The 10,517-nt window shown below is 47.4% G+C and overlaps 1 protein-coding gene across 1 annotated transcript in view; it reads left to right on the plus strand.

The window, feature by feature from the left end:
• The window catches only part of LOC149435324 (uncharacterized), a 20,364-nt gene extending 13,025 nt beyond the window's left edge, over positions 1 to 7,339 (plus strand). Inside the window, exons 2-3 of the mRNA XM_089662783.1 lie at positions 1,542 to 1,670; positions 6,980 to 7,339. Coding sequence (XP_089518909.1) covers positions 1,542 to 1,670; positions 6,980 to 7,239 — 389 coding nt within the window. The 3' untranslated portion in view covers positions 7,240 to 7,339. The remainder of the gene's footprint in view (positions 1 to 1,541; positions 1,671 to 6,979) is intronic.
• The last annotated feature ends 3,178 nt before the right edge of the window (positions 7,340 to 10,517 follow it).

Genomic DNA, 10,517 nt, shown 5'->3' on the forward strand with positions numbered 1-10,517 from the left:
CTCTCCACCATGGCAAAGACCAAAGAGCTGTCCAGGGATGTCAGGGACAAGATGGTAGACCTACACAAGGCTGGACTGGGCTACCAAACTATGGCCAAGCAGCTTGGTGAGAAGGTGACAACAGTTGGTGCAATCATTCACAAATAGAAGAAACACAAAACAAGTGTCAGTCTCCCTAGGTCTGGTGCACCGTGCAAGATCTCCCCTCGTGGAGTGTCAATGATGATGAGAACAGTGAGGAATCATCCCAGAACTACACGTGAGGATCTTGTCAATGATCTCCAGGCAGCTGGGACCACAGTCACCAAGAAAACAATTGGTAACACACTACGCCGACAAGGACTGAAATCCTGCAGTGCCCGCAAGGTCCCTCTGCTCAAGAAAGCACATGTCCAGGCCCGTCTGAAGTCTGCCACTGAACATCTGAATGATGCAGAGGAGGACTGGTGGGAAGTGTTGTGGTCAGATGACTCCAAAATCCAGCTCTTTGGCATCAACTCAACTCATCGTGTTTGGAGGAGGAGGAATGCTGCCTATGACCCCAAGAACACCATCCCAACTGTGAAACATGGTGGTGGAAACATTCTGCTTTGGGGGTGTTTTTCTGCTAAGGGGACAGGACAACTGCACCGCATCAAAGGGACGATGGACGGGGCAATGTACCATCAAATCTTGGGTGAGAACCTTCTTCCCTCAGCCAGGGCATTGAAAATGGGTCGTGGATGGGTGTTCCAGCATGACAATGACCCAAAACACACGGCCAAGGCAACAAAGGAGCGGCTCAAGAAGAAGTACATTAAGGTCCTGGAGTGGCCTAGCCAGTCTCCAGACCTTCATCCGATTGAAAATCTGTGGAAGGAGCTGAAAGTTCGAGTTGCCAAACGTCAGCCACCAAACCTTAATGACTTGGAGAGGATCTGCCAAGAGGAGTGGGCCAAAATCCCTCCTGAGATGTGTGCGAACCTGGGGTCCAACTCCAGGAAACGTCTGACCTCTGTGATTGCCAACAAGAGATTTGCCACCAAGTACTAAGTCATGTTTTGTGAAGGGGATCAAATCCTTCTTTCCCTCATGAACATGCAGATCAGTCATCATTTGTTAGACGCATTTCTGCTGAATTTGTTGTTGTATTCTGTCTCTCAGTGTTACAGCGAACATTCGATTTTTAGATCGATCATTTCTGTGTGAGGGGCGAAAATTCAGAATCAGCCGGGGAGCAAATACACTTTTCCTTCACTGTATGTATCTTCTGTGGGGTCATCTCTGTGCAACTAAATTCTTTGGGTCACGGGCCAGATAAAGACCCATTGGTGAGATGTATGACTTACTTCCCAGTGCTGGATTTCCAGCCCCCTCTGCTCTCTCTCTCTGTCGAGGGGCTCTGTAGGACAATTTGGATGGAAGGTAAGTATGGTGGTAAGTACGGTTTTTCCTTTCATTCATACTATTAAAGAATACAATCCTTAATTATCTTCTCAGTAAGAATAATGGCGTAATATACTTTGACACGTTACTAACTTGTATTATTTCTCCCTGACCAGCCACCACCGAAAAGGGAAACCAGTGCTACTTCTGCTATTATCCGACAGAAGTCCACAGCTGCAACCTGATCAAGACCTGTCCGGAGAACCACACTTACTGCAGAACCGTCGAAGTGAGTCCAAACTTGGGTGAGTGAGTGTCCCAATTCAATGGTGGCCTCAACCAGCGTCATAGTGGCTGTGTATGATAAGTGGGTGGTATAAAGCTGGTCATACGTGTGGCAATGTGGGAGAACGACTGAACCTTCAGATACATTTTTTGTAATAAACAATGAAATGTACCTCTGTTATCGCCTTTTTTAAAGTGGCAGTACAGACTACTTAAAATCGGTGTGGGGTTCTCCTTAATATTTAAAGTAGACCCTTATCCAGGCCCGGGTGTCCAGGAAAGTGAGGATGTACCTTCCTGTAGCATACAAAGCCATTCATAACGCTGCCCCAAACTACCTCACCGACCTGATACCCAAATACCACCCAACCCGTAATCTTCGCTCCTCACAAGACCTCCTACTTTCTAGCTCCCTGGTCTCCACCTCCCATGCCCGACTGCAGGACTTCTCCAGGACTTCCCCCATCCTCTGGAACTCACTACCCCATTCCATCAGACTGTCACCTACCCTCCTCACCTTTAGGCGAACCCTGAAAACCCATCTCTTCAGGGAAGCCTACCCCACCCTCACCTAACAGCTGATCTCCTCCACTCCATCCCCCACAGCCACTTCCTCCTGTACCACTATCCCCTCCCTCCTAGATTGTAAGCTCGAAAGAGCAGGGCCCTCGCACCCCTCATGTATTGTTTTGTTACTGTCTTGTCTCATGTTCTGTCCCTCACTATAATGTACAGCGCTGAGCAAACCTTTTGGTGCTATATAAATACTGAATAATAATACTGGGCCATATACCTTTCAACATTGGTGGGGAAACCTTCCAGAAGGAGTGTAAAAGTCCCCCACCCTTGCAAAGGTTCCTCCTCTCAAAGTTGAGGGATATGGGCCTAAAAAAGGCTGTGGGAGTTTATTGGGAGACTTTTAAAGGATAGTAAAGATGGCAAGCATGCATCCCCTCTTCCTGTACCACACCAGGCCACAACATTGGTGGGGTGACCTCGTAAGAGGGGGTGTCAAGGGTTCCCCTACACACTTGCAAAGGAGCTCTCTCTTTTATTGTTGAGCAATGAGGACTTCAAAAAAGGATGTGGGGGGACTTATAGAGGATGGCAAGAATCCACCTCCCTCTTCCTGTACCATACCAGGTCACATGCCTTTCAACATTGGTGGGGAAACCTTGCAAGAGGTATTTCAAAAGCTTTCTTCCACCATTGCAAAGAAGCCTTCTTCCATTGTTGAGGGATAAGGGCCTCAAAAAGACTGTTGGAGTTTATTGGGAGACTTTTAAAGGATAAGAAGGATGGTAAGCATGCATCCCCCCTTCCAGGCCACATGCCTTTCAGCCTTGGTGGGGCGATCTTGTAAGAGGGGGTGTCATGTCTCCCCCACACACTTGTAAAGGAGCTCTCTCTTTTATCGTTGAGGGATAAGGACTTCAAAAAAGGATACGGGGGGACTTATAGAGGATGGCAAGAATCCACCTCCCTCTTCCTGCACCATAGAAGGCCACATGCCTTTCAACATTGGTGGGGTGACCTTGTAAGAGGGGGTGCCAAAGGCTCCCCCACACACTTGCAAAGGAGTTCTCTCTCTTTTATTGTTGAGGGATAGGGACTTAAAAAAAAGATGTGGGGAGACTTATAAAGGATGGCAAGAATCCACCTCCCTCTTCCTGTACCATACCAGGTCACATGCCTTTCAACATTGGTGGGGTGACCTTGCAAGAGGTAGTTCCAAAGCTTTCTTCCACCACTGCAAAGAAGCCTTCTTCCATTGTTGAGGGATAAGGGCCTCAAAAAGACTGTTGGAGTTTATTGGGAGACTTTTAAAGGATAAGAAGGATGGCAAGCATGCATCCCCTCTTCCAGGCCACATGCCTTTCAGCCTTGGTGGGGCGATCTTGTAAGAGGGGGTGTCATGTCTCCCCCACACACTTGTAAAGGAGCTCTCTCTTTTATCGTTGAGGGATAAGGACTTCAAAAAAGGATGCGGGGGGACTTATAGAGGATGGCAAGAATCCACCTCCCTCTTCCTGTACCATACCAGGTCACATACCTTTCAAGATTGGTGTGGCAACCTTGCAAGAGGTAGTGCCAAAGCTTTCTTCCACCATTGCAAAGAAGCCTTCTTCCATTGTTGGGGGTTAAGGGCCTCAAAAAGGATGTGGGGGTTTGTGGGGGAGCTTACAAAGGGATAGGGAGAATGGCGAGAGCGCACCACCCACTTCCTGCACCATTTCAGGTCACATACCATTCAACATCCATGTGGCAACCTTGCAAGAGGTAGTGCCAAAGCTTCCCTCCACCACTGCAAAAAGGCATTCTTCCACTGTTGGGGGAAAAAGGCCTCAAAAAGGATGTTGGGGTACTTATAAAGGGATCTGGAAGCCCAACTATAATAGAGGCCCCCAAATACCCACCCACTTCCTAGGGAAATGGGTTCAGGCTACATTAGTGCCTGTTATTTCTCATTTCCAGAAAGACTAAAATGCCATTAAACACACGGTCACACTAATGCCCCCCCTCCCCCATGTAAATCCATCGTCAATCAAGGTGTCCCATGATGTAAAATTGGGGCTGGGGATCCTGGGTGATGTTATTGATGACTTATGGGGCCCCAGGGCAATAGGGGATCATGGGGCCTCCGTGTCCTTGCCCACACTCAAACCACACCCAAAAAAGCCTATGAAAGATACCAGGGGCATGTCATGGGGCCCCCTTCTGACCCCAGGCCCTCGGGCAGTGCCCGAGTTCCCAAATGGTCAGTCTGCCCCTGTTATTGACCCTTTTTGTTCAGTGGGGATGATGTCATTGACCATATATGGTCAATATTGTTGATCTCAAGGTTCGGTCCAAACCTTTAACTCATCCCGATTGACCAGAATATGGTCACAACCAACGTTGAGGGATTAGGGCCTCAAAAAAGGATGTGAGGGTACTTATATAGGAATCTGGAAGTCTCTTTGTAATAAGTGGCCCCTGAATATCCGGGAATGAGTTCTGGGGTACATTATTACCTCTTATTACTCATTCCCAGAAGAGGTAAAATGAAAATAAACTCATGGCGGCACTTACCAATGCCCTCCAATGTAAACCCATCATCCATCATGGCGTCCAGTGATGTGAATACAGGGCTGGGGATCCCCAGTGACGCCATTGGCCATCCATAGGTATTTGTTCAATAGGGAGGATGTACTAGGCCAGGGGTAGGCAACCTGCGGCTCTCTAGCTGCTGTGGAACTACATTTCCCATGAGGCATTGCAAAATTGGCAGTTACAGCTATGACTGAGCTATGCAGAGACATGATGGAACTTGTATGCAGGTCATAGACGGGTCGTTTATTGGCCGAATTTTCATCCAAACGAAAAATCAGCCAATATTCACGCCATTAGTGGGGCAATGCCGTCTGCCGTTTTTCACAGTTCTTCTCGTTTCTTTTTATCGGTCATGCTGGAAAATCCCCGAAAAATGGACGGTTTTCGTAAGCATTGGTGGCAGCATCCACAGCAGCAACGACCGATTTTTCGTTTATCGACCGATAGTTCGGCCGATAAAAGGCCCGTCTATGGCCAGCCTTAGTCCTGCAACAGCTGGAGAGCCGCAGGTTGTCTACCCCTGTACTAGACCCAGGGGCCGACTGACCATTCGAGCACTGCCCGAGGGCCCGGGGTCAATAGGGGGCTCCATGAGATGCCCCTGGTACCTTTCATAGGCTTTTTTGGTGTGGTTTGAGTTTGGGCGAGGACACAAGAGGCCCCATGATCCCCTATTGCCCGGGGGCCCCATGAGTTGTCAGTCCGCCCCTGACTAGTCCATATATGGGTAATAGAGATGAGCTCAAGGTTTGCCGATTTCCATCAAAGACTGCGAGTATTAGAATATAGCCATCTTTCTAAATTCGAATTCCAAAAAGAATAGAATAAAACAGAATAGAATAAAAAAGAATGGAATAGAATATTAAAGAATAGAATAAAAAAAAAAGAATAAAACAGAATAGAATAAAATAAATCAGAACAGAGTGGAAAATAAAGGAAAAGAAGGGAACAATTAGAATAGAATAAATAAGAATAGAAACAAGAATAGAATAAAGCCGAAAAGAATAGAAAAGAAAAGAATTGAATAGAATATTAAAGAACAGAATAAAAAAACAGAATAGAATAAAATAAAGCAGAATAGAGTGGAAAATAAAGGAATAGAAGAGAACAAATAGAATAGAATAAACAAGATTGAATAGAAAAAAATAGAATAGATTAGAATAGAATCTATTCCGTTAGTTTGGTTCTGTATGTTCTCCCTGTGCCTGCGTGGGTTTCCTCCGGGTACTCCAGTTTCCTCCCACACTCCAAAGACATGCTGGGAGGTGAATTGGCTCCTCTAAATTGGCCCTAGTATGTGTATGTATGATTGTGAGTTAGGGACCTTAGATTGTACGCTCCTCGGGGGCGGGGACTGATGTGAATGTACAATATATATGTAAAGCGCGGAGTAAACTGACGGCGCATTATAAGTACCTGAAATAAAAAAAATAAAGAATATAGCCGTCGTCTATAGAATAGAATAATAAAGATTAGAATAGAATAGAACATTCGACTTTGGATCTAGAAAAGAACAGAACCAGCAAGGGACGGACTGACAACTCATGGGGCCCCCGGGCAAGAGGGGATCATGGGGCCCCTGTGTCCTCGCTCACACTCAAACCACACCCAAAAAAGCCTATGAAAGGTACCAGGGACATCTCATGGGGCCCCCTACTGACCCCGGGCCCTCGGGCAGTGCCCAAGTTCCCCAATGGTCAGTCCGCCCCCGGAACCAGCCATTCTTCACGACCAGGGGCGGACTGACCATTCGAGCACTCAGGCACTGCCCGAGGGCCCGGAGTCAGTAGGGGGCCCCATAAAATGCCCCTGGTATCTTTTATAGGCTTTTTTGGGTGTGTTTTGAGTGTGGGCAAGGACACAGGGGCCCCATGATCCCAAATTGCCCGGGGGCCCCATGAGTTGTCAGTCCGCTCCTGTTCACGTCTCGAAATTTTAGATTCAAATTTGATTGGAATACTTGGAATCCGTCGGATAAAATCCAAATCTGGTTGGAAATGAAGAAACAAAAGGCAAACGTATTCCATGGCGAACGTAACAAAATGGCGTTGGTAACGAATCGATCCGAAGAGAATTCTTTCGCTGTGCGCCCGTTTAGTCCCGGCTCATCTTGGATGTCTGGTTTTCGATTGGCTCCTCCCCCGAGGATCCTCGCCCGCCATTTCAGGACTCAGTCCACTCCAAACCGGCGTTTTCGTTGCTGTAATCCTTTTTTTTTCTTTTCTGTGTGTTTCAGGCTTCCCCTTCACGTCACCATCGCTGAAGGTCACCAGGGACTGCGTGGAGAACTGCGAGAACAGCGACCTGGGGAACTTGGGCTCGGAGACCGTCGTGAATTGCTGCAAGGGCGATCTGTGCAACAATAGGTATGGAGTCGCCCCGAGCTGCACCAACCACCACGGGGCATCGACCCACCGCCTACAGAGCGCCGTGTATGGGGGGCTCCTCCTGGGGGGCAGTTTATTCACTGTTCTCTTCCCTTCCTGGATCGGATGACATTTCCTGCACCTACCGGAGCGCCACCTAATGGACTCACCAATGAACTGCTCTGCTCCAATATTAAAGTGAAACCCCGCACCATTTTTTTTAAACCTCACGACCGCTTTTGTTTCCGATGCGACTTCAAAGTTAGAGGTTTTGCCAGATTTTGAGTTCACCGGGTTTTCTGTCCTGGGAAAATCTGCCTGCGTTCCGGTGGCAGAAAAAAAAAAAAGTAGAACAGGCAGCAATTTTCCTGAGCAGAACTGTACTGGAACGCGGTAAAACGCATCAAAAACGCACCAAAATGCATAAAAAAACACACATGTCCCTATTTGAATTGAAAGAGAGGGGAAAAATTTACTGGAACGCATCAAAAACGCACCAGAACACATCTGGAATGCGTTTTTATAGTGTGAGACAGGGGCGGACTGACAACTCATGGGGCCCCCAGGCAATAGGGGATCATGGGGCCCCTGTGTCCTCGCCCACACTTAAACCACACCCAAAAAAGCCTATGAAAGGTACAAGGAGCATCTTATGGGGCCCCCTTCTTACCCCGGGCCCTCGGGCAGTGCCCGAGTTCCCAAATGGTCAGTCCGCCCCTGGTGTGAGACGACCCATAGGGCCGGTTTACATTTCATGCGTTTCAGCTGCGTTTTTTCTGCATCCAAAACGCACAGAAAGTAGGTGATAGGGTTGTCAATGTCACGGGCGGACTGACAACTCATGGGGCCCCCGGGCAATTGGGGATTATGGGGCCCCTGTGTCCTCGCCCACACCCAAAAGAGCCTATGAAAAAGCCAATGAAAGGTACCAGGGTCATCTCATGGGGCCCCCTACTGACCCCGGGCCCTCAGGCAGTGCCTGATTGGCTAAATGGTCGGTCCGCCCCTGGTCAATGTCATACTTCACATCAGCGCTTGCCGTTCCGGTGCGGCTTTCTGTCCTGGGAAAATCTGCTTGCAGTTCCGGTGCGTTCCGGAAGAAAAAAAAAGTAGAGCAGGCGACATTTTTCCAGCACAGCACTGTACTGGTAAAACGCATCAAACACGCACCAGAACACACCAAAATGCACTGGAACGCACATGTCCCTATTTAAATTGAAGAAAAAGGGGGAAATGCATCAAAAACGCACCGGAACGTGCCACAATTGCGTAAAAAATGCACATACAGAAACGCATCTGGAACACATCTGAACTGCGTTTCTATAGTGTGAACCGACCCTAAGGGCCAATTCACACTCCATGCGTTTCAGTTGCAATGTATCTGCATCCAAAACGCACAGAAAGTCAGTGATATGGTCGTCAGTGTCATAGTTCCCATCAGTGCTGGCAGTGCCGGTGCATTCCGTGTGCAGAAAAAAAAAAGTAGAACAGGTGACATTTTTCCTGCCCAGCACTGTACTGGTAAAACACATCAAAAACGCACCGAAACACACAAAAATGCATCAAAAACGCACATGTCCCTATTTAAATTGAAGAAAAAGGGTAACAAATTAATTGGAACACATCAAAAACACACCAGAACATGCCAAAAATGCACAAAAAACGCACATGCAGAAATGCATCTGGAACACATCTGGACTGCGTTTCTATAGTGTGAACCGACCCTAAGGGCCAGATCACACTCCATGCGTTTCAGTTGCTTTTTTTATGCATCCAAAATGCATCAAAAACACACCGGAATGCATCAAAAATGCATCAAAAACACACCAAAACGCACAAAAAAATGCGCATACAGAAATGCATCCGGAAAACATCTGGACTCTAAGGGTCAGTTCACACTCCATGCGTTTCAGTTGCAATGTTTCTGCATCCAAAATGCACAGAAAGTCGGTGATATGGTCGTCAGTGTCATAGTTCCCATCAGCGCTCCCAGTTCCGGTGCGTTCCGGGTGCAGGAAAAAAGTACGGGCTGCATTTTTTTCTGCACAGTACTGTATTGGAATGCGGTAAAACATATCAAAAAACGCACTGGAACACACATGTCCCTATTTAAACTGAAAAAGAGAGGGGGGAAAAATGAACTGGAACGCATCAAAAATGCATAAAAAACGCACCGATACGCACAAAAAATGCATAACAAAACACACAAAAAATGCGCATGCAGAAATGCATCTGGACTGCATTTCTATTGTGGGAACCGGCTCTAAGGGTCAGATCACACTCCATGCGTTTCAGTTGCTTTTTTTCTGCATCCAAAACGCACAGAAAGTTGGTGATATGGCTGTCAGCGTCATAGCTCACATCAGTGCTTGCAGTTCCAGTGCATTCCAGGTGCAGAAAAAAAGTATGGCTGCATTTGTTTTCTGCACAGAACTGTACTGGAATGCGGTAAAACGCACCAAAAATGCCCCGAACGCACATGTCCCTATTTAAATTGAAGAAAGAGGGGGGAAAAAGAACTGGAACGCATCAAAAACGCACTGGAACGCGTCAAAAATGCAGAAAAAAATGCACCGAAACGCATATGCAGAAACACATCCGGAAAACATCTGGACTGCATTTCTATAGTGTGAGCCGCCTCTAAGGGTCAGATCACACTCCATGCGTTTCAGTTGCTTTATTTCTGCATCCAAAACGCACAGAAAGTCGGTGATCTGGTTGCCAATGTCATAGGTCACATCAGCGTTTGCAGCTCCAGTGCGTTTCGGTTGCAACGCATGAAAAACGCACTGGAACGCACCAAAACGACACTGGAATGCATGTCTCTATTTAGAGTGAAGAAAACCAGAAGGGAAAAAAATGAACCGGAAAGTATAAAAAACGCTCCGGAACGGGGCAAAACACATAAAAACGCACCAGAACCAGGGGCGGACTGACCATTTGGAAACTTGGGCACTGCCCGAGGGCCCGGGGTCAGTAGGGGGCCCCATGAGATACCCCTGGTACTTTTTCATAGGTTTTTTTGAGTTTGGGCAAGGACACAGGGCCCCACGATCCCCTATTGCCCGGGGGCCCCATGAGTTGTCAGTCCGCCCCTGACCAGAACGCATAAAAAATGCGCATGCAGAAACGCATCTGGAACGTATCTGGACTGCATTTCTGTGGTGTGGCCCTAAATCAGTATTAAACCCCAAAGCAAGCATTTATTATATCTCTGCTTACCTCTCCCCAGATGTGACGGCTGCATTCGTTTTCTTTTTTTGGTCTTTCCTTCTTTTTTTTCTCCTGGTGATCCAGTCAGTAAGTCTGTTGTTATTCAACACAACAAGCTGTCCTGCATATGTATCATTTAGAGGGATGAGACAAACCATTTACCACTGACAGGGGTGCTTACAATGATCAGCCTGC

Source organism: Staurois parvus, unplaced genomic scaffold, assembly GCF_062004578.1.
Source record: "Staurois parvus isolate SC_StPar_1 unplaced genomic scaffold, SC_StPar_1.0 ptg001542l, whole genome shotgun sequence".
Lineage (NCBI taxonomy): Eukaryota > Metazoa > Chordata > Amphibia > Anura > Ranidae > Staurois > Staurois parvus.